Source organism: Primulina tabacum, chromosome 11 (assembly GCF_025594145.1).
Source record: "Primulina tabacum isolate GXHZ01 chromosome 11, ASM2559414v2, whole genome shotgun sequence".
Lineage (NCBI taxonomy): Eukaryota > Viridiplantae > Streptophyta > Magnoliopsida > Lamiales > Gesneriaceae > Primulina > Primulina tabacum.
The window spans coordinates 34,328,813-34,352,733 of NC_134560.1; the positions used below are offsets into that span (position 1 = coordinate 34,328,813).

Sequence of the window (23,921 nt, forward strand, 5' to 3'; positions counted from 1 at the left end):
CCTTCCATATTGTTCCAACAGATTAATTATTATCCGGCTCTCAATTTTTTGTGCCCACAAGGCCACGGCAAGTACGAGCGAACGAGGGCCCACGGGAAACCAATAAATAAATAATTGTTGAAATTCAATGACCTCTGAGAAAGTTTTTAATTAGTTAAATCTTACAGTTTTATATTTAATGTCTAAATTAAAATGGAGGACAGATAATATCAACGAAGGAAAAATATGATGGGCGACTCCACGCCAATTTCAATTTCAAAATAGAAAAGAATATTTGGAACTCAAATCTGGAGACATTTTTGTCGGAAGAGATCCATCCCTGCAGCGAAACCACCGGTAGCCACCGCAGCCAGTCTCCGTCGTCGCCACTTTCACCATTATCACTGCGAGATGTCGGAATTCCAGGATTTGGAATCCCAAGACTCAGTCCGCATGCCGTGGAACGTCCTCCCGGGAACAAAGGCCGAAGCAGCAAACTGCCTAATTCCAATCTCCGCTATTTACACCCCCTTAAAACCACTCCCTTCCACCACCCCGCTCCTCCCATATTCCCCTCTCCGATGCCGCAATTGCCGATCGGTTATCAACCCGTTCTCTATCGTTGATTTCTCTTCCATCAACAAGATCTGGATCTGCAGCTTCTGTCTCAACCGTAACCACTTCCCGCCGCATTACCAGTCGATTTCGGAGACCAGTTTGCCTGCGGAGCTCTTCCCTCAGTATACTACCATTGAGTACGAGACTTCGGCTCCCAATGAGAAGGTTCAGTCCGGTAGCGGTAACGTATTTTTGTTGGTGGTAGATACTTGTGTTATTGAGGAGGAGCTAGGATTCTTGAAATCCGCTCTGTTACAGGTTTGAAATCATTCTTCTACTTTACTTAGTATATATGTTTGGTGAATCTTATGGATTCTTGATTGTTTAATTATTAGTACGTAAGTTGTAATTGATACATTAATCAACTTCTGTCCGATTATTATTTGAGCTGTAATTTGTCCAGAGTGGAGATTAGTTTCTTCTTGGGGTGCACAATATAATTGGTCACCTGCATTTGATGCCTATTAGCGAATTCAAATACTTTGATCTGAATATAAGTCATTTAAGTTTTTAGCTAGCTTTTCTCCAATCAGTTTTCTTATAAGTTATTCAGTGGAAGTATATTCTCTTTCTATCAATTTAAACCTGTTTGCGTCTTGGGAAATCACTTCCTGTTGGACGTCATGCATGAAATGCAGGTGTTGGGAATGGTCGCAGAGAATTGTTTGGTTGGGCTGATTACTTTTGGAACATATGTGCATGTTCATGAGCTGGGATTTGGGCAGATTTCAAAGGTTCACGTGTTCAAGGGTACAAAGGAGGTAACTAAGGACCAATTATTGGAGCAGATGGGTTTCTTTGCAAAGAGGCCGAGGCCGAGTACCGGGGTTATTGCAGGAGTAAGAGATGGGCTGTCCCAGGAGAGCATTTCCAGGTTCTTATTGCCTGCGTCTGATTGCGAGTTTGTTCTTAATTCGGTATGGTTCTTAAGCATGAAATTTCTTTAAATTAATCTCTCTTCTTGAAGAACAATGTTACGAGTTCGCTGAAATGATTATATCATCTTCTCATCTGTAAATCAATGCTAGAATTGGGAAAATTGTGGGTTTATAATCAAGTATACGTGTGTTAATGAACATATTAATTGTTTCCTTTTTGATTTATGCTCTCATTGCCTTTTTTATTCAACGAAGATGATTTGTTTGCAAGATATTGGAGGAGCTCCAGAAAGATCCTTGGCCAGTTCCGTCAGATCAACGAGCTGCTAGGTGCACTGGGACAGCTTTGAGTTTGGCTGCTCATTTGTTAGGAGTATGTGTCCCTGGTTCTGGTGCTAGAATTATGGCATTTTTGGGTGGTCCATCAACAGAAGGATCAGGAGCTGTAAGTCTTTCTCCATATAATTGCCATACATATTCTCCTAATTTTTTTGCTTAGCCAAAGTACATAATGGATAATAATGAATATATATGGGACAAACAATGAAAATACGTACATGAGTAGTCTGTGGCTGTCTTACTTGAGTAAAGTTTATTTTGTGACTTTGTTCTCGAAAATTGTTAATGTAAAGCTTTAATTTGTATAATGTATCTATAGAGCTAAGTTCATGTTTTGTTCCTTATGGGGAATTTTGCAATTATTTCTCATGAACATTGTTGTAACACTCAAAAGTATTTTACAAATTTAAAAAATGACCTGTTTATGTCAGGGTGTCTTCTTAGGAATAAGTATCGGATGATGTGTAAAATTTCTTGTTTACCAAAGAATTTGCCCGTGTTCCTTCATGCTGGACCTTTTAATATCTCATTTGTAACTGAAGTCACAATGGTACGAAATGTTTAAAGGTTATTGCCTCTTAACCAAATTGGATTCTACTTTTGGCTCATGCTCCATCAGACTCAAAATGCTGTGGTTTATTCGTAAATCTTACATCGTTCTATATTTAAGGATCACATTGCCCAGTGAAAGAGGTTAAAATTTGATAGTCATTGGGCTCTTGTTTATCATTAAGTATTAAAGTTTTGTGTAGATTCTCATTTAGTGGATCACTAGTCCACTAATGTAATTGACACTTAATTATTAATAAAATATCGTTTCTTATAAAAAAAAAAGAAATGCAGGAAATCGTAAAGTAAGTTTTTGTTCCACTACTGCAAAAATATCGGTATCTTAATATGAAAAACTGAATTCTGGATGAGATTCAGAAGTCATTCTTTGGATTCTCAAGGGATTCAACCGGATTTGTTGTGACATAACAATATATTTATTTGTAGATTGTGTCAAAAAATCTTTCCGAACCTTTACGTTCTCACAAGGACCTGGACAAAGATTCTGCTCCTCAGTATCACAAATCAGTGAAGTTCTATGAAGGACTTTCGAAGCAACTTGTTCATCAAGGACACGTGATTGATGTTTTTGCCTGTGCTCTTGATCAGGTATTACTGGCCTTGGTGATTACATGTTAGATCAGCAACCCAAGTCCATTCTCATTTTTATATGTATTATTCTTGAACAACTCTCATTAAATATGTTTTCCAAAAACAGTAAGATGTGAAGTGAGAGGTTTCTTTTTTTTTTATAGGAAACATTTATTTATTATAATGATAATAAAGTCTACAACAAGCGGATAGGCAATCCGCACATTAGAAGGGAATAAAACAAGATTACATGGCCGTCTTCACGACCAAACATATTTCCAATCCCTAACTAAATCCAATATACAAAGATGTTTATACTCCATCCCATAAACTTACGATCTAGCTAGAGTCAAACATGTACATAATTTCACATTGAGGTTCTTGCTTTGTTGTTGCAATTGCATATCTACTTCTGAAACTTGGAATAAACCATAAACATGAGACAAAATACTTATGAACAAACAACTAGTGGTCATTTTCTCCTTTGGTGGAGTAATTTTACTTATTATTTTCTGGGGTAAATTCACTGTTTTGTTATTCTATGAACTGTCTTCTTGGTAACATGTTTTTTTTACCGAATACGTGAATATGATACAAAAATGCCAATGTATTTGGTGGTCTCATGACTAGTTTCTATCTCAAGAAACACCATTGCAATTTTTTGAGAACATGCAGCATGATTTTTGACAACTAGTTAGTAGTGTTTTCTGAAAAGTGAAATGTTCGCCTTTGATAGTGTTAGAAAGCCTGTAAAATTTGAAATCCTCTTGTTTAGTGGCTTCATATGTAAGAACCTTTTTCTCTGATTTTTTTTTACTTTGGCCCTACACTGGACAAGATAAAATTGGCATGAGCTCCTCTTTAGACTGCTTCTGGAGGTCTCCTCCTGACAATACTTTAGTTGCTTTTCATTTTGTGTGGTTACTTAGTTAGATATCTAGTAGAAATGACTCTAGGTTTTCTTTTGTTCACACCGTTGTCATATGCTATACTTGGCTGTTTAACAAATGCAATTTAGAAATAAAATGAACAAGTGCTATACTTTTGCTGAACAACTGGTATCCCTTTCTGTTTGACCTTTGCAAAACTCTGTGTTACTCCATCCTTTGCTGTTTACCTTGTTTTTAGCCTTTCATTTTTCAGCTGCTTTTCTTTATTGGGTAGATCTTATGCTAGAATTAGATTTACTGGACGATTGAATGAGTTAATCTGAAAAAGCTGTTGGTTTATGCATAAAATTGCTTGGAACATATGGTATGTCCTTGGCCTTCTGGTGTCAATTTGAAGAAAACAAGTACGTGATCAATTTTTTTATACTCAATTTGAAGCAAGCCTGAAGTTATTTCCAACAGCTGAACAAGTCTTTAAAAAACTGTAGCTTGACAGAAGTTTTCCAGAACTGCCTGCTGTTTTGGTTTTTTCTTTTTGGTATGCCCTTGGTGGATGTCTCCTCGGCTCTTTTAAATTCTCATTTAAACAGGCTGTTTGGGTTCTCTATTGGATACAAATTAATTCTCATAACTTTTGATCTTAATATATCATATCTAGTGCTCTTGTTATTTCATGTTTGAATGTTCTCTCATAATTCCGGTCGATCATTGAGACCTTTATATCCTGTAGAATTTCCTTGTTTCTGGTTTCAATTTGTTTGGACAAGCAATGACGTTTGCTATGGGCGATTACGATTGATTGATGGTATTTATACTTATGATGACAAATTTTTAGAGGGGGAGATTTGAGATGGTAACCAGTGAAAATTCCTTGGTTTGGGGTGTAACTGCCTATAATTGGTGCATAATGATGAATGGAAAAAAAATATAAAGACAGAAACACATCAAAAAGTTTAGTGTGCATGACACGTGGATCTTTTTCTACCGCTTGATATCACTGGCCCAGTTTTCCCAAATTAATTTTAGGGCTTCAGAATGCCAGTGTTAAAAAAATGGTTCATCAACCCATGAAGAGAGGTTTTATCTGGTGGATGTTGATTGTTGTGTTAGCTGTTGTCATTTCAATGTGTTCTCTAGTTTTTGAAAGTATAAATGTCTTTTTGTTTCACTTGAGGGTTGAGACCCATACCTTAACTTTTTAAAGACTTGGTTCCCCTGTGATCCCAGTGGAGGAAACTCATTGATTTTGTGTTTAGCCTTGCATATATGTGTTATGATGGAACCAATACTCTTCGTTCTTGTTTGACACACCTCTTTACCAGGTTGGGGTGGCTGAGCTTAAAGTAGCTGTTGAAAAAACTGGTGGACTTGTTGTTCTTGCTGAAAGTTTTGGCCATTCAGTTTTCAAGGAGTCTCTAAAGCGGGTTTTTCTGTCTGATGACCATGATCTTAGGCTATCATCAAAGTAAGATCTGGATGTACGTTTTTGGAAAGATCGTTTCCATGATGGTTTTTGCTTCTATCAGTATTCTGACATTGAGCTTATAACTACATCATTTAGCATGCTTAAAGGAATAATTTTAATCCATGTTATTTACTTATATTGTGACTTGCAATATTGTGAATATTTTAATGGGGGCCTGGAGCTTTTCCAAATTATTTTTTGTTTTTAAAGTGTGTTGGATGATCCACCATCAACATTTTCTTGTGCAGTGGTATATTTGAGATCAATTGCTCAAAAGATATAAAAATTCAGGGAATTATTGGCCCTTGTGCATCACTTGAAAAGGTATGAAATTTTTACATACGGAAGAACTTTCTCCAATCTGCATCAGGTTGATATTAACAGTTTCTGGCTTTGTGCAGAAAGGTCCTCTGTCCTCGGAAACTGTCATTGGCCAGGGAAATACAACTGCATGGAAGTTATGTGGCCTTGACAAAACAACTTCCCTGTGTCTAATATTTGATATTATCAAGAAAGAGAGCCCAGATGTTATTGCTCAAGCAGCAAACAACCAGTTCTATTTTCAGTTCCTGACTTAGTAGGCATCTGAACTAGTTATATTTGATATGTTGTGAGCGAGGCAGATATTTGACTTTTTAAAAATATTCTTTCTTCCCCAGTTACCAGCATGGTAGTGGACAAATGAGACTTCGTGCCACTACCATCTCGAGAAGATGGGTTGCCGGGCCTGGAAGCAAAGAGGTAAGCATATTATCTTGTTTTTCTCTGTTTATTCTTGACAAACTTTCATGTGATTACAAACTGGTGGGTGTCTCTTTCTTGGTGAAACTGTTATTTTCTGCTGTAGAAGTGAACAAAAAATTGCGCTGAAGACGTACAAGTATCTAAAAAATTAGGAAAACAAGTTTGTCCAATGGTGTCTAGCAAACTATGTTGTGGCAAGCTCATTTTACCAGCTTAAAAAGCAGTTTGTGCAAGCTATTCTGTATCTTTTTGTCCTATTACTGACCTTTATCTTAATTTATTTCTCACGATGAATCGGGAGAATAAAAAATGTAATCTTCTAATTGGAAAAGAAATCTGTACTTGTTCCACTAATCCAATTGGAGATATTTGTGTATTTTCATAATGTTGTCTTATGACCTAAAAAACTGAGTCTCCATTCGCTCTTTAGATATAATATGTTACTTCCGAGTAGTACAACATGATTCTATCAGTAAGTGTACACAAAATTTAGTATAAGCTAGTTAGATATGTTGTATGATCCAATTTCCCTAATTTCAAACTTCTTAGTCTTTTAATCATTTATTTTTCCCCCTTTTCAAGTATGTTGGTGCCATTTCTCGGTAATATGTTCCAAAGTTTTTCAATTGACACATACATTGGCATGACAAAGGATTATAAATCAGGGATTGTGAGCTATGTGCACAGATATTACACTTACAAGAGTTCATCTCCAAATCTCTATCGAATGACACCATCAAAAGCCAATTTTGAAACGCATGGGTTATTTGGTTTGCTTTATTCTGCAGGACATAATATCTGGATTTGATCAAGAAGCAGCAGCGGTTGTAATGGCTCGTCAAGTTTCTTTCAAAATGGAAACCGAGGTCCTATACTTGAACCTTTTGTGTTTGAGCTGTTTGTTAAATACATTAGATGGTTGATGGGTAGAAAAATAGTAGGCTGTGGTTTATTACTTGAATTTTACTTAGATTGCGATGACATATTGAAGCTATTTGTTTATCAAGTCAGCCTGGCCGCAGTTTATGATTGCACACGTATGTGTCTTTGCATTGATTACCATGTTTGCGTTTACATAATTAGATTGGATTTTAATTTAAAGTACTATCAATTAGTTTTCCAAGCTAAATACTTTCTTAGATACTTGAACAGTAATTACTTCTTGATCTTGAATAGACAGTTGACCATCAGGCCACAAATGCTGGCTTGTGAGAAGGAAAACTTATTTCTGAAAAATTTCTACGACGGTTTCTAGCTAGATTATTGCTCTTTGGAACTAATTCCATTTTTTCCTTCTGTTTTGTTTCTTTTTTCTGTGACGTCTTGACCTCCCAGAATCTATCCCAAAACTGTGGAATATGTTCGCTTGCGTGGCCATTGCTGCTCATGAGGTTCTTTTTTAATTTACTTAGTGTGCAGAATCAATGATTTAAAATGAGGATTTCACGATTCTAATGTCTCAAAATTTATCTATCACTGTCCTCAAAAAAGCCATCACTGATCATGTCTCATAACTTGCGTGCACATAATCTAAGCACATACTTAGCTGAATTGAAATCATAAGGGAATTGATTATTCTCTTAATTGGAAATGACCGTCTTAATTGGAAATGACCGACACTTGAAAGTAAACAGAACTAAAGTATATTCTTTGCTGAGCAAAGAATATAAAAAACGGTTATATTTTTTACATTACTTTACATTTCGGGATGTCTTCACTCTTCAAAGTGCTTTTGCCACCTCGAGCTACTTTCTTGCGCCTTGCACCTTTGGGTTTATTCTTATTCTAGAATATCTTCTCAAACTTATATGTCTTCGTGGTTTGCACTACCTGCTTGTCTAAGACAACCTTCACAGGTTGAGGTGATGATCAAACTTTTTCCTCATTGTATGGCAGTCCATTTCTCGTGCCAACTTCCATCTGCTTCACAATCGATTTTTCCCTGTTGAGATTGTTGAGCTCAGACCAATTGCTTGTGGGCTACTTTACTTATAATGGTCAAGCTCCCATTGCTTATAGATTGTGCTGTACTTTAGACCGTGTTGATTGCTAGCTCTTGAATAATCTTCCCAATTACTCAACATTTATCCTGGCATGGTGGAATTGTTTAGTGTTGGATTGCTCTGCATAACTTCTCAAGACTTAAAATGTCGCAAGGGGATTGCTCTGCTGTAAACTGTTATTACCCCAACTGCTCAATACCTAGTCTAGCATATTTCACATTTTCAGTTGCTTACTGCTCGACTACTAGCTCCGTAGCTAAGCACCCAACTTTTCAACACTTAGATTCTCAGGACTCTACATTACCGATTATTCATTTTCCATCTGTCCGGGCATTGCTCAATTGCTCATACCTTCGGCCATTGATCTATTCTGGGTTGATACTTTGTATTCTGTCTGGGTTGATACTTTGTATTCTGGTTGACTTGCTGTTCTCTGTTGACTTTGCTTCTTCCAGTTTGCTTCACTTGCATCAAAAAATTTGGGCCCTGACATTTACACTCTTTATTGATGTCAGAAGATAAGGAACATGTTATCTGACTTTTTTCCACATTCCGTATTTTCATGTCAATGGTTGCAAGGGGCATTGGATATATTTAACATTGTATGGACAGCTGTTTCCATCATTATTTGGATTTTTTCTGTTCTTGAAAACAAAAGTCTTTATGCCTCGCACATGAGCAAGTACATTTTTTGTTCATCTAGGAGTTTGACATTTGCATTATTTTGTTGTTATGACATAAACTCTTTGTAATAGGTATTTTTTTTCAGGCTGAATTTGACCCCATCAGATGGTTGGATAAATCATTGATTCATATATGTTCCCGATTCGGGGAGTACCAGAAGGATAGCCCTTCTTCTTTCAGTTTATCTCCTAGATTATCAATATTTCCACAGTTCGTGTTTCATTTACGACGCTCACAATTTGTCCAGGTCTGCAATTATTGCCTTTGTTTCCCTTTTGCTGCTTCTGTCTTTGAAAAAGAGCTTTGTCATCAACAGAGACGTAGAGAAGTATAGATATTTTTTGCTCCCTATCACAAAAATAACTTTTGAAACAGATTGTATGCAACAAGTGACTTGTGTGATCGAGGAAATAAAATCTGAATGTTGTTCATATTATTTTGTACAGGTTTTTAACAACAGCCCAGACGAGACTGCTTACTTTAGGATGATTCTGAACAGGGAAAATGTAGCTAATTCAGTGGTCATGATTCAACCTTCCTTGATCTCATACTCTTTTCATTCTGGACCTGAACCCGCTCTTCTTGATGTGACATCCATTGTTGCTGATAAAATCCTCCTTTTGGATTCATATTTCACAATTGTGGTATTTCATGGATCAACTATTGCTCAGTGGCGGAAAGCTGGCTATCATGAACAGCCTGAGCATCAGGTAAGTTGTTGGCTAACATTATTGAAAATGTGAAAGTGAACGTGTTGTAATGGTCAAACAAGAAATTGCCGAAAAAGCTAATGACCCAATTATTTGTTTTGTATAGAATATAGTCGTTTAATGCTTGAACGTTTTTGATTTGCCATTAAAAGAAATGTTGTTGAATTTTGTTGTTGGAATACAATGTAGAGATTATAAAACACAAAGCATAGCTTATGTGTTTTGGCTGTAAAAACCTGCATGAACGATATAATACCTAGAAGGCTAGAAGAGTCACTAACCTTTCTTTATTTAGATTGCTATTGCTATGATTGCCTCGTTTAGTTGAAAATAAAAGGATATAAATGTGGTTGGCCGTAGGAAATCTTTCTATAACTAAATCAATATAAATGTGGTAGGCCGTAGGAAATCTTTCTATAACTAAATCATATTTAAATCATATCAATGATATATTGTAATTACACACACACACACGAGTGTGGAAATCAAAACCAAAGCATTCTACTTGAAGCAAAAAAATTTCTAGTTAGAAACCTTACACAATGTCGCATAAAAAACTATAAGACCAAATCACAGGGTGTTCAACTATGACTGACAATTAGGCAGCCATTATAGATAGCCAGAAGTGTGGGTTATTATTCTCGTGAGTAATAAGCTAGAATAATTGTGGGAACTGTTTACTTGAAGTCTTGAATGATGGCCAAGATGTTATTTTTTTTAATTGGATAGATTTTAGAGAAGGCCCGGGTGGGAAATATGGTCAAATACCTATGTCAGAATTTGTGCTGTGATAATGTGGTTTAACCATGAAGGACTTTATTGTATCCCCGATACATTGCCAAGAGCGCTAAAACTCATTAATCATTTTTAATTTTAATTATAATTATCACATCTTTTATTTGTATGAAAATATATTGGGATTAATATGGCGGGTTTTCATGTTTTTTGGTGATTAACAGTTTCCAAGCCATTTGGTGCATACGCTCCTTTTCAAATTTAGATTGGAATATGTTTAATGGGGTAGTTTTTTTAACGCGCACACCTTTTATACACATAAATTTATATGATCGATAATAAAAATATTGAAAATAAAGCATCAATTTCGCATCCATACACACACATCTCAAATGTTCGACCACATTTCAAAAATATAAAAGAAATACTCAAAATATAGCTATTCGGGACATATCCTGACTCATATTGTACTGGGACACGTACACCAATTGGGAACACACCATAGCAAAATAAAACTTGAGTCCACTCTCATGGAGCCCTGCTACCACCTCTTGATGTCTCCTCTTAAGCATTTGACTAAGAAACACCAGCAACACCTGTAATGCACACAGCAACACACAAGCCTTTCTCTCACTAAGTGGGGTCAGCTATATGGATCATCCTACGCCATTGTGCTCTGTATCCTATTATATCTTTATCTATATTTAGATAATGCATATCATGCTTAGTCGTTATTATCCATCCCTTTTCGTTTTCAATGAGGGTACTAGTCACGGTCTCACATCTCCTAACTGGAGTCCATACCATCTCAGGTGTGTCTCCCACAATTTCTCTTCAATAGTCGCAACCCCAACTTTTTCTCTGATATACTCTTCTTAGCCCATCCATATTTGTGTCCGCACGTCCACCTTATAATCCACATTTCTGTGACTCTAATCTTTTGTTCATATGCTTGCTTTACCGCCCAACATTCAGATCCATATAAAATAGCAATTCTAACCGCTATCATGCAGAACTTCCCTTTGAAAAGGATACCTTACGATTACATAGAATACTAGATGTATTTCTCCACTTCGACCATCCTACTTGTATTCTATGTGATAAATCTCTATCAATCCCCTCATCTTTATGTAAAAACGATCCTAGATACTTAAAGTCTCAATCCGTTGGCAATTCAACACATCCTATTCTAACTATTGTCTAATTGCTCCAGTATGCTAAGCTTAAATTCCATGTATTTTGTCTGTCAGATTCTGTAGATAATATATGATTAGAATCAATATTTTATTATAGTAGATATATCATGCAGATTATGTTAGTTATATTGTGAATATTCTCTCCCAGTTTTGTAGGGATCTTATTACTAGATTTAGAAGATTATGCTCTTATTTATATGTACAATTGTAATTAGTTGTAAAAATAATAATAAATTCTATTCTTTCTACTCTTTGTTTTGGTATCAGAGCGAAGTTCATCAATCTCCAGCAAAATGTCCGATAGTACTATAATCAGCCCTATATCTGATGCTGCCACTGTCGAACATACTGCAGCAAAAGGGGAATTACAAAATCTTCATTCTGCTCATAGTTTGAACGGAAAAATTACTTGAAATGGTCCCAACTTGTCAAGAACTTTCTGAAAGGTCGAGGACGGCTGGATCATTTAACAGGTACTGGACCTTCGGAGAAAGATCCCAAATTTGCATCTTGGGATGAATAAGATTCCATGGTAATGTCATGGTTATGGAATTCGATGCTGCCAGAGATTAGCGATACGTGCATGTTCCTTGGATCAGCCAAAGAAATTTGGGAGGCCATGCGACATACTTACTCCAGGGCTAATGACGCAGCCCAGATTTACGAAGTTAAGTCAAAGATCGCAACAACAAAGCAAGGAAATCAGACCACAACAGAGTACGCTAATCTCTTACAAGGACTGTGGCAAGAGCTGGACCAATACCAGTGCATTAAGATGACTTGTACATCAGATGCTACAGTCTTAAAGCAGTTTATTGAAAGGGAACGGACGTATGAATTTCTGGTTGGCCTCAACATGGAGTTCGATGCAGTCAAAGTGCAAATTTTAGGAAGAGCAGATCTGCCTTCCTTAAATGAAACAATCTCTACCATTCGGGCAGAAGAAGGCCGTAGAAGGGTGATGCTCGAGACACGCGGAGAGGAAGGATCTTCACTTGTTGCTAAAACGGCTGGGATAAAAGAATCCAAGTTCAACAATCAACACAAAAAATCAAGATTAAACAGTCGTGAATCTCTATATTGCACTTACTGCAGAAAGAATGGTCACACCAAAGATCAGTGTTGGAAGCTGCATGGTAGGCCTAATCGAAACTTTGATGAAGGAGCATAGTTGTCAAGGCGCTAGGCGACGTCAAGGCGACGAGCCACTGCCTAGCGCCCGAACGCCTAGGCGACAAAAGGCGATCGCCTAGCCACGAGGCGATAATATAGAGAGAATGTATTATATATTTATCTTCTACTAAAAATCAACTATTAATAATAATGAACTATATGAAAACCTAAATATATAAAGCTTCAAGTAACAAAAAACAAAAATATCTCAATATTGTCGATAAATCAACACATTCAAATCTTATGCTAGACAATTTAATTTTTCCAAAACAATCTAGACTCAGATCAATCACTTTCTAATTCAATCATTTCATCCACATCACCATCCTCCACATTTTCATCAATGTCTGAATAATCATCTTTCAACACATCATCATCAAACTCTCCCTAGTCAGTAGATTCTTCATCTACATCCATTGGTGATTGTAGAGCATGAGTAGTTTGGCTTGTCACCCGACCTCTTCGTCCTCCCCTACCTTTGCCTCTAGAAGTTGAAGCTCCCCTATAAATAGGGTTCGAGGTCCGTTGTTGTCTAGTATGTCTGGTTTCTTCTTCTACTCCAGCAGCCTCTGCTACAACGTTCCATGTCAAAGTATCATCATCATCATCAAAAACAGGTTCCTCTCCAGCTTCCATCATTCCAATCAACCACTCATTATTACAATCATCAATATTCCTCAAAACTATATGATATCTTTTATCCTTCTTAGCCGCACGAGCCTTGAGTGTTTGATTGTACTTCACATATACCAAATCTCTTAGTTTCTTGTGATCTAGTCTATTCCTTTTCTTTGAATGTATCTGTGACACGAATGACGTAACCATCATAAACTATAAATTGAAAAGAAAAGTGAAATAAGTCATGTAATACCGTAATAGTATTTACTCACATGCTCAAATATGCTCCAATTCCTTTCACAACCCGAAGCACTACATGTGAGGCTAAGAACTTTGATAGCAAATTCTTTCAAATTTGGAGTACCATTGCCAAACATTTTCCACCAATCCGCTGAAAAAAAATGTATCTCATCATTTTCATTTGATATTTAAGTATTTAACTATTTAACTTCTTGCAAAAAAAACACATACCAGGCGCCATTGGTTGGTCTTTATTATTCCTTGCTCTAATGGCAAATTCGTTGCCGAACAATGACTCCGAGTTCTTATATACCGGCAACTCCTCCATAATAATCTTATCCCTCACGTCATGGCTTGGAATCAATCTTTGTATGCATGCAAACAACCCATTTGTGACTTCTGCATCCGTCTCAACTTTCGGATTGTGATAGTAAAAATATGGGTTTAAGTAGTATCCTGCCGCGTGCAAAGGATGATGAAGCTGATTATCCCATCTAGCATCAATAAATTCTAACACTTTTTTACATTTCTCTCTGTTGTTATCAAAGGACTTGAGAATTGTTTCTTTTGCTCTGTCCATAGCTTCATAGATATAACCCATCGCTGGCCTTGTTTCATTATCGGCAATGCGAAGAACCATCACTAGAGGACACATCACTTTAAGGGTGTATGTCACATTATTCCAAAATGAAGGCTTGAAAACAGTATCATTTGCCTTCTTACCCTTTATATCATTTGACCATATACTTTCTATCACTGTGTTGATATGAACATTCTCTTCAAAGCCTTTTGTCGTTTGTGGAGGCTTTGCAAAGTGAGAAATGTAGTAGCAAAACGGGTGACTCCATGTCTTGCCAGCTCTTTGTTTCCAGTAAATTCTCTCATCATGTGCAAAACACCTCCATGATTGTAAATGTAACCAACAAGAGCAATTGCTCTCGAAATAGTCTTCCGAACCACCTCAATTTTGCCAATATCCTCTAGCATCAAATCAATGCAATGAGCAGCACATGGAGTCCAAAACAAATTCGGTCTTTTTGCTTGTAGAAGTTTACCTACAAAAAAAAGAGTACAAAACAAAAAAGAATCAATTTATGTTATATGTAATATAATATGCAAGGAAATAAAATTTCAATACTTCACTTACCAGCTAAAACATAATTGCTGCCATTGTCTGTAATCACTTGCACGACATTTTTCTCTCCCTCACGCTCTACAAATCTATCAAGCAACTCATATAACAGGGTTCCAGTCTTGACATGGGCGGATGCATCCACAGATTCCAAGAACATTGTTCCTTTGGGTGAATTGACCAAAAAGTTGATCAATGTTCTATGCTTCCTATCAGTCCACCCATCAGACATAATTGAGCAACCATATTTCTCACATTCATCTCTGTTTTCTTTCAACAACTCATTTGTGTAGGCAATTTCTTTCTGTAAAAGTGGTACCCTCAATTCATGATAACTTGGTGGTTTCAAATTCGGCCCGTACTGACCTATGGCTTCAATCATTTCCTTGAAGCTATCTAAATGGGCAGCATTGAAAGAAATCGCAGCTTGATACATGAAACGAGCTATCTTTTGAACTGTTCGATCTCTAAGCTCTTTATCACAAGCATCGTTTATGTTTGTTTGCCTCAATTTCCCCCCTTTGGTTTTCTTTTTCGTGATAAAGAGATCCATCGGCCCTTTAACACTGCCACTTCCACTTCCAGTTCCAGTCTCGTGTATGGAAGTCAAACTTCTCTTTTTGCTTGGTTGTACATCTTCTTCATCGTCTTCATCTTCATCGATATCAAGAAAGCAAAAATCTTGCTTCATTCCACCGCAAGCTCTCAATGTTCGCTTCTTCTTTTCATTCATATAATTCAACAGCTCATCACGGACACTTTGAGGACACTCTTTGCATTTTCTGACATTTTTTGAATTCTCAGCAATATGTTGTTTGGCTCGAAAAATTCCTCCATTGGACGTGAAGCCACAAAACCTACACGTCACACTATTAGTATCATTTGGATTTTTCAAATAACAATGCTTCCAACCGGGGTCTTTCTTATTATCCCCATCTGGTTGTGTGTTTTCTGATTGAGGATGAGAAGCCATACTAGGCTATTTTTTTAAAATAAATGCAAAACAGATTAGGCAAAAGAGAAGAAGCCTGCGGCAGAGAAGAAATCTTCAATCGGTAGGGGAGAGTGGTGTGCGCAGATAAGGCAGAAGCTTCAATCGGCAGGGGAGGAGAATACGTATCGACAAATCGACATGCAAAACTAGGCTTTTGTTTAAAAATAAATTACTTATGGGCTGAAATTAGTTATGGGCTTATTTAGTTGGGCTTTGGGTCATTAAAAAATAAAGGAGAAGCCTGCGGCAAAGAGGCGGAACGCGCTGCACAGAGGCGGAACGCCTGGAACGCCCATCACCTGGAGAAAAACGGCTTCAAGGCGATAAAGGCGCTCGCCCAGCCATACACGTCGCCTGGTTGTCCATAAGGCGCTGCAGCTCCGCCTAGCGCCTGAGGCGCTGAGGCACGCCTTTGACAACACTGTGAAGGAGGCAAGGCCCATATGGTAAGTGCACCATCGAACAATGAATGAAGCGAACAAAACCTTGGTGCAGGTTTAAGTGAGCAGGATCAAGGCGTTGAAAAATTTCTTAGTGTCCCTTGAGAAACCCTCCTCGTCAGGTACTAGCTCCTTGGCTTTTTCAGGTATCACTCCTACTTCTTGCTCTGTTAATATCTCTGAAAAGATTTCTCCAAAGTTATGGATAATTGATTCCGGAGCCACCGATCACGTGACTTATAATTCCAAATCATTCTCTACCTACACACCATGCTCTAGCCACAAGAAAATCACCTTAGCTGATGGATCTTTCACCACCATTGCTGGTCAAGTTGATATCTATATAAGCCCATCCCTTGTTCCTAAAAATGTCCTCCATGTTCCAAAATTATTTGCAAACCTAATCTCCATTAAGAAACTAACCATGGATTCCAACTGTTGTGTGACCTTCTTCTCTTCCCATTGTGAGTTTCAGGAACTGAAAATGAAGAGGATGATTGGACGTGCTAATGAGAGGAATGGTCTTTTCTATCTGAAAAGTCAAAATGGAGGAACTAGGATGGATAGATCCACATCATTCTTTTCTGAGTCTGTTTTGTCAACAAAGAATAAAATTTGGCTTTTTCATCGTCGTTTATGCTATCCCTACTTTAGGGTCCTTAAGTTAATGTTTTCTTTATGGTTTAAAGAAAATAAATTATAGTCTTTTCATTGTAATGACTGTGAATTTGCGAAACACAAACGTGTTTCATTTCCAGCAAGCAATAAAAGAACTAGTATTCCATTCTCTTTGATCCATACCGATATATGGGGTCCCTCTAGTGTTCAAAGTATTTTTGGTGCCAAATGGTTTGTGTCTTTTATCGATGACTGCCCTCGCGCGACATGGATTTACCTTTTGAAAAATAAATCCAAGTTAGCACTATTTTTCCAAAATTCTATAACATGATTAAGACGCAATTTGATGTGAGAATTAAAAGATTTAGGTCAGACAATGCCAAAGATTACTTCAATTTGTCGCTTTCCTCTTTCTTTCAAAAGGAAGGAATTTTGCATGAATCCTCTTGTGTCAATACACCACAGCAAAACGGCGTGGCTGAACGAAAGAACAGCCACCTCCTAAATATCACAAGAGCATTATTGTTTCACAAAAATGTTCCTAAACACTATTGGGGAGAAGCTGTCCTTACCGCTGCACACCTTATTAATATACTTCCCACTAGTATTCTTGATTTTAAAACTCCAATAGAAATTCTCACAAAATTTTTTCCTAATTTTATTGCGTCTAATAATCTTGTTCCTAGAATTTTTGGAAGTGTCGTCTTCGTTCACATACATTCCCAAAATAGAGGAAAACTCGACCCTCGAGCTCTTCGATGTATGTTTATCGGGTATTCCTCTACTCAAAAGGGATATAAGAGCTTTCATCCTTCCACTCGAAAAACATTTGTTTCTGCTGATGTCACCTTTGTTGAAAATGAGTCTTATTTTCCCTCAAAATCTCCAGAAAACAAAACTGATAGGGATGGAGGGGATATAAGTCTTTCACTTGATCTTCCCTTCGAGTCTAGCACATTGCCACTACTACACAACTCACCATCTATACTTCCTGATCAAATAGCCAAATCAGCCCTACAAAGTGATCTGATCGTGGATAAGGAAAAAGAAACCCCAACATAGCCACTCAAAACTTATTCCAGAAAAAAAATTCCAGCCTCTACAGTAGCATCACCACCTCTGAATGTTGCACGAGTTCCTGAAATAGGCCAAGCCATAGCCGAGAGTGAAATACTCGCTGAACCCAAAATCTTAACAGATTCTAAGCCCTTAGATGATGTTGATCAGGACATGAACTTGCCAATCACATTAAGAAAAGGAGTTAGAACCTGTACTAAACATCCCTTACATAATTTTATGACCTATCAGAACCTGTCCCACAGCCATAAAGCCTTGTTGACCAATCTTCACAATAATCCATTCCAAGAAATCTATCAGAGGCATTAAGAGACAAGAAGTGGGAAGATGCCATGTAAATAGAAATGGAAGCTCTTGAAAGAAACAAAACGTGGTAACTGGTTAGATTGCCACACGATGTTAAACCGGTTGGTTGTCGATGGGTATTCACTATCAAATATAAATTAGATGGGACAGTTGAACGTTATAAGGCGAGGCTAGTTGCAAAAGGATACACCCAAACATATGGACTTGACTATTGGGAAACCTTTGCACCTGTTGCAAAGATGAACACAGTACGGATCCTTATGTCATTAGCAGCAAATTTTGGATGGAATCTGTTCCAATTTGATGTTAAGAATGCATTTCTTCATGGTGATCTCGCCGAAGAAGTGTATATGGATATCCCACCGGGTTTTGAATCTAAAAAAAAGATGGTGTGTAGGCTGAAAAAGGCACTTTATGGTCTCAAACAATCACCACGTGCTTGGTTTGGAAGACTCAGTAAAGCAATGACTAGCTTGGGATACAGACAAAACCAAGGGGATCATTCTTTGTTTGTGAAGCACTCGGCTTCAGGGGGAGTGACTATTATGCTGGTGTATGTTGATGATATGATAGTATCCGGGAATGATATAGCAGGAATACAGGACCTGAAGCAGTGCCTACTCAAAGAGTTTGATATCAAAGAACTTGGGAAGTTAAAATACTCTAGGAATTGGGCATGGGATATTCATTTCCCAACAAAAATATGTGCTGGATTTGTTGAAAGACTCAGGAAAGATGGGATGCAAGCCAGTGGACACCCCTATTGAAGTCAATCACGGACTATGTGATGCATTAAATGACCCAGTGGTAGATAGAGGTTCTTATCAGAGGCTGGTTGGGAGGTTACTGTATTTAACTCACTCTAGACCAGACATTTCGTATGCTGTAAGTGTAGTTAGCAGATATATGCAAAATCCAAAGGAAAAACACCTCAAGGCAGCCCATAGGATCTTACATTATCTTAAAGGCAGTCCAGGAAAAGGCATATTATTCACAAAAAAGGATGCTATGACTCTTGAAGCCTATACAGACGCCGACTATGCGGGCTCCTTGGACGATCGAAGGTCCACTTCCGGCTATTGCACATTCTTGGGGGGAAACCTAGTGACGTGAAGAAGTAAAAAGCAAAATGTGGTTGCAAGATCAAGCGCAGAATCAGAATTTCGAGCTATGGCTTTGGGAATATGTGAATTACTATGGTTGCAGATAATTCTTGATGACTTGAGAATTAAGTGGAAGACGCCCATGAAATTATATTGTGACAATAAATCAGCGATTAGTATAGCTCACAATCCGGTGCAACATGATCGTACGAAACACTTTGAAGTCGTGTCGTCGATAGACACTTCATCAAAGAGAAATTGGAAAGTGGATTAATATGAACTCTATTTGTCTTTTCCAAGGATTAGTTGACAAATATATTCACCAAGGCGTTATCCCGTAGTTTGTTCACAAATATTGTTAGAAAGCTTGGAATGGGCGATATCCATTCACCAGCTTGAGGGGGAGTGTCAGATTCAGTAGATAATATATGCTCTTATTTATATGTACCATTGTAATCAGTTGTAAAAATAATAATAAATTCTATTCTTTCTACTCTTTGTTTTTGTCCTCGCTCCTAAGTCTAAAACATTTCTCTTCCAACGTTTCTTGCCAAGTTTGATTTCAAGCTTGGCATTTATTCTTTCACGAGTCTCATCCACCAAGACAATGTCATTTGCAAACATGCACCAAGGTTCCATGTCCTGAATATGTCTGGCGAGTTCATCCATGACAAGTGCAAAAAGATAAGGGCTGAAGCTGATCTTGGTGTAGCTCTTCTTTATAGGAAACTCTTCGGTTAATCCTCCTGAGATCCTCACTCTTGTCATTATGTCCTTGTACATGTCCTTGATTACTTCAATATATGCTTCTCTTATACTTTTCTTTTCCAAAACCTTCCACAATTTCTTTCGGCACTCTTGTAATATTGCCTGTGTCAAACTTTGAGTTTGTATTATAGGTCTAATCTATGGTGTTCTGTGAGATATTCTACTGTTGTTTTGGTAAGGAAAGCTGGTATCAAGCCAGAGGACCAGTTGAGCGAAGCCTCTGTATCTGAATAACTAACATTCGGTATTCTCTAGCCAAAACCCAGTTACTCATTCGCTCTCTCCCCCAATTATTTAATTCAGAATCTAGGCGAGGAAGAATTTGGATTAAATTACGTTAACTACAAGAAAGTGGACCTTGTTGATCATATTAAGACCTTTGGTCATGCAACATTAAGTCGTTTATTCATGCAGTCTTACATCCTCTATTCAATCTTAGAACTGTATTACATCACAGCAACAATTGGCTATGGATGTTGATGAACTAGACTTAGTTTTTGTCAGCTGAAGTCATGACATTTAGTCAGTTGCATATATCCTCAACCTGATACTGCACACTCAATTTTTATGATCTTGTAGGCCTTTGCTCACTTGCTGCAAGCTCCACGCGATGATGCGGATGCCATAATAAGAGAGAGATTTCCAGTGCCTCGCTTAGTAATTTGTGATCAGCATGGATCTCAGGTGTTTGATTTTATCTTAAGTGAATTTTTAAGTATCATCTTCATCTTTTGGCATCTTATTAGTTAGTAATATATTTTCATAATCAAATCAAGTACTTTAAGCTCAATGTATTGGAGAGTGTGTGTATCTTTTCTTATAGAACTAGAAATATCTGGAGGTACATATCAGATCTGGCGGTCCGCGGTTTGAACCTCTATAATTTTATCCGCTTTTGGCTTTTTGAGCTGCTTGCCTAGTGTTGTTTCTAGAGCTTCTCCGTAACTGAACGGCAGATAGTGGAGTTTGATTGGGGGTCTAAGTGGAATATGTTGATGGATTTTATAAAGGTTGCATTTGAAATGGGTATTTTAAAACCAAGGATTTAAATAATTGATTTTAAATTAATTCTAGTTGATTTGATGGTTTTAAAAGTCATGCTCTCTGAATTTGAGCTCATGCATGAGCAACAATGGGTTTCAAATGCATTCGATATTGCTGCCATCTAAAATCCAAATTTCAAATCCTTTTTTCAAATCAAATCCGTACGGACAAATAAAATCCTTAATCCGAACGCAGCAAAATATTTATTTAAATGCCTTACTGAACTGGATTCGCACAATTTAATCAGATGTGCTTGTGGGTAAATCAACATTCTCTATCTTCAGGCTGATGTCTCTTCTACACTTTTCATTTATGCCCCGGTTTACTCTCTGATGCCTTTATCTTTTATGATGCTCATATCCCACCCAAATTATCAACCAAGTTGGGTATTAGTTTCGAAAAAATAGATGGCTTAAGTTGGCTTAATAACAGCTGTTTTTGACTAGAAAAGAAGCACAGGCTTAATATGCTTCCCCTCCCTGGCATGTTTGGAAAGAAAATGATCCCAGTAGAAATGGGGAAAGGAGTTTGAGGAATTCTCTAGTCAGTTTCTAAATAATTATCCAAATGGGTTTAACCAAAAGAGAAACAAAATTTTATGATCTTGTAGGCCTTTGCTCAGTTGCATTTGGATAATTATCCAAATGGGTTCAACGGACCAGAAGAGAAACAAAATTTTATGATCTTGTAGGCCTTTGCTCAGTTGCATTTGGATGATTATTTAGGAAGAAAAACTTTGTTTTGAACGGTATGTCGGCAAAGACTCTATTTTGAATTATTTTATTTTTTGAGTTGGGGGAGGGAATATTTTGTTACAATTTCGAACTCGAGACCAAAACCTCGTTCCAAATTTGGAACCTTAGTGTCAGATGAGCTACAAAGTCACGGTCAGTTATTTTATTTTTACTTGAAGTTAGAATTGGCAAATTAAGTTCAAGTGCTTAGGAAGAGGAACTGGATTGAATTATCGCAATTAAAAGAGAAAAGTATCATGCTTGCGACAACTGCATGAGTTTCTTTTGTTGTGCTTGGGTAGGGCAGGCCGAACAAGTGAAATATTTATTTTCCGTTGTTTGAATATATGTGGAACAAGACTACTTTAGACCATCTTCATAGTGACTTGATTTTAAATCTTTATCACCATAAAAATAGAGCATGCCATAACCATGATAGTAATTTGCAGGCTCGATTCTTGCTAGCAAAATTGAATCCTTCTACAACATATAATTCGGATGCTCCAGCTGCTCCTGGAGGTGATATCCTTTTCACAGATGATGTCAGCTTTGAGGTTTTCTTAGATCACCTCCAGCGGTTGGCTGTTCAGTAAAGCTACTATTGTGCCATCTGAGACCTGTAGTTAGGTGACATACAAAAGATTTTGTAATACATTTTCCTGAATATTGTACAGTAAAGTATATGACAAAGGATTTGGTCCTAAGGTTATCTCCTATCATCTTAGATATTAAAAGAGTCATGTAAGTTTTTTCTTAAATGAGAATAATTTAGACGTTCATGGAATAATTTGATTAATGAATTATGAATCTGACAATATGTATCTAGTTCTTTTTTGTTCTAATTTCTTCTTATATGAAAATATCACTTGCGTCATTTTGTTATTTTTGATGATGCTAATATTATATATTTCAAACTGAGATTGATGTCACATTACATCCATAAATTTGAACTACTAAATTCAATGTTGGTGGATATAAATCATAATGGCAGGCATAAAAATTGTTTTGTCCTGTAATTTGGTGCATCTGCTTGCTGCTTTTGTTTTTATAAAGTATAAATCTATATAAAAAAAAAACTTGAATGGAAGCACATATATCTAGTAGCTAACATTGTCATTGCGTTAACGAGTACTCAAATTTAATTTGTTTGGTTGTTTCATTGTTGCATGTGCATCTATCAATTAATGTCAAACTGAACTTCTTTGAAACAAGAGAGCAAGGACATTGAACTCCAAGAACATGTAAGATCATCTTAATGACATGATAGTGTATGTTGTTTATATTCTCATAAATTTATTTTGTTTTTCTTTCAAATAAAGCTTTATATGCTCATTAGATTTACTATGCAGACAATAACATATGTTGCCCAAGAGATGAGTCAAATATTGTTTTTTTTCCTACGCAGTGACATCTAACCAGTACAAATTCTGGGGCATTTGCTCCTGCGTACTTATATGAGAAATCGCTCCTGCTATGACCACTTATTTACATTTCTAATTAATGAATTAGCTACTGCATTCTTATGCTATGGTTGCAATTGGTTCATTGCTCTTAAAATCAAGGTTTGTTTGGGAGGCTTGGATCTTCTTTGAGCATTGGTTCGCTAATAAATCCTATCTTGTTGGATATTAGCTAGAGTGTGAAAATTTAGATTCAATAGTATATTAGTATTGTAATTTGGGAACTACTTGGTGCCTACATGTATTGTGACGTACTTCTAGATGCCTGAATTCTTAGATGATTTCAGTATGCCTCTGATATCAACCGTACTCCCTGTTGGATAAAGTCTGTCATAGTTGCTCAGATAACTTTTATCTTATGGTGTTTTTTTATCGTTTGACATTTGATTTGATAATTGCTGTATGCTAGGTAGTTGAGATGAATAAGTTGATTTTCACATCTCTTATATTGGTCTCCAGTTCTTACTCTTCCCTGTTGCAGATGTTAGATCTGTTGATTTCCTTTCTCTTCTTCGACTTTTGATTTCAGCAGTGTTGAGTGCTCTTCCAATGTACTACATGTCCCATTATAAAGTACCATAAGGTGTGGCGATGGTTATGGAGAAGATAATGAGAGATTTTTATGTGACGGTAATGATGGAGATTCACATTGCCATGTGGTCGTGTGGGAACATGTCTGCAAACCGAAAGATAAAGGAGGCTTGGGTATGGGAAATATCTGTTCGAGGAATAAAGCACTTTTGGGGAAATGGTGGTGGAGATGCTCTGTGGAGATGGAGCCGTTGTGGAAAAAGGTTATTAAGAGCAAATATGAGATGCAAGATAATGGATGA

The 23,921-nt window shown here is 37.1% G+C and overlaps 2 protein-coding genes across 4 annotated transcripts; one reads left to right on the top strand and one right to left on the bottom strand.

Moving 5' to 3' along the window:
• The first annotated feature begins 211 nt into the window (after positions 1 to 211).
• Positions 212 to 22,462, top strand: LOC142518103 (protein transport protein SEC23 C-like). 2 transcript variants are annotated; one of them, XM_075620784.1, is made up of 13 exons: positions 212 to 855; positions 1,236 to 1,514; positions 1,747 to 1,920; positions 2,811 to 2,972; positions 5,167 to 5,309; positions 5,558 to 5,633; positions 5,711 to 5,886; positions 5,969 to 6,050; positions 6,842 to 6,919; positions 8,826 to 9,068; positions 9,187 to 9,450; positions 20,430 to 20,534; positions 22,078 to 22,462. In XM_075620784.1, exons 1-13 carry the CDS (start codon positions 391 to 393, stop codon positions 22,219 to 22,221), a joined length of 2,391 nt encoding a protein of 796 aa, XP_075476899.1. In that variant the 5' UTR covers positions 212 to 390; the 3' UTR covers positions 22,222 to 22,462. The 2 variants fall into 2 exon arrangements, with proteins under 2 accessions (XP_075476899.1, XP_075476900.1); XM_075620785.1 differs by having other exon boundaries at positions 213 to 855; positions 8,826 to 8,987.
• On the bottom strand, positions 12,974 to 15,520 carry LOC142518104 (uncharacterized). Of its 2 annotated transcripts, XR_012813473.1 has the most exons (4): positions 14,560 to 15,520; positions 13,644 to 14,467; positions 13,445 to 13,563; positions 12,974 to 13,355 (listed from the first exon to the last, which is right to left on the bottom strand). XR_012813473.1 is itself a non-coding variant. In XM_075620786.1 (2 exons), the coding sequence occupies exons 1-2, from the start codon at positions 15,515 to 15,517 to the stop codon at positions 14,166 to 14,168; spliced, it is 1,260 nt and encodes a 419-aa protein (XP_075476901.1). In that variant the 5' UTR covers positions 15,518 to 15,520; the 3' UTR covers positions 13,583 to 14,165. The 2 variants fall into 2 exon arrangements, 1 of the variants encoding a protein (XP_075476901.1); XM_075620786.1 differs by lacking the exons at positions 12,974 to 13,355; positions 13,445 to 13,563 and having other exon boundaries at positions 13,583 to 14,467.
• Positions 22,463 to 23,921: the final 1,459 nt, after the last annotated feature.

Bases quoted from the DNA above. Each gene is read 5' to 3' on its own strand.
- LOC142518103 (XM_075620784.1), top strand. From the start codon at position 391: ATGTCGGAATTCCAGGATTTGGAATCCCAAGACTCAGTCCGCATGCCG. The intron at 1,921-2,810 runs GTAAGTCTTTCT...ATTTATTTGTAG, and splicing joins CAACAGAAGGATCAGGAGCT to ATTGTGTCAAAAAATCTTTC. The intron at 2,973-5,166 runs GTATTACTGGCC...CCTCTTTACCAG, and splicing joins TTGCCTGTGCTCTTGATCAG to GTTGGGGTGGCTGAGCTTAA.
- LOC142518104 (XM_075620786.1), bottom strand. From the start codon at position 15,517: ATGGCTTCTCATCCTCAATCAGAAAACACACAACCAGATGGGGATAAT. The intron at 14,468-14,559 runs GTAAGTGAAGTA...TTTTTTTTGTAG, and splicing joins CAGCAATTATGTTTTAGCTG to GTAAACTTCTACAAGCAAAA.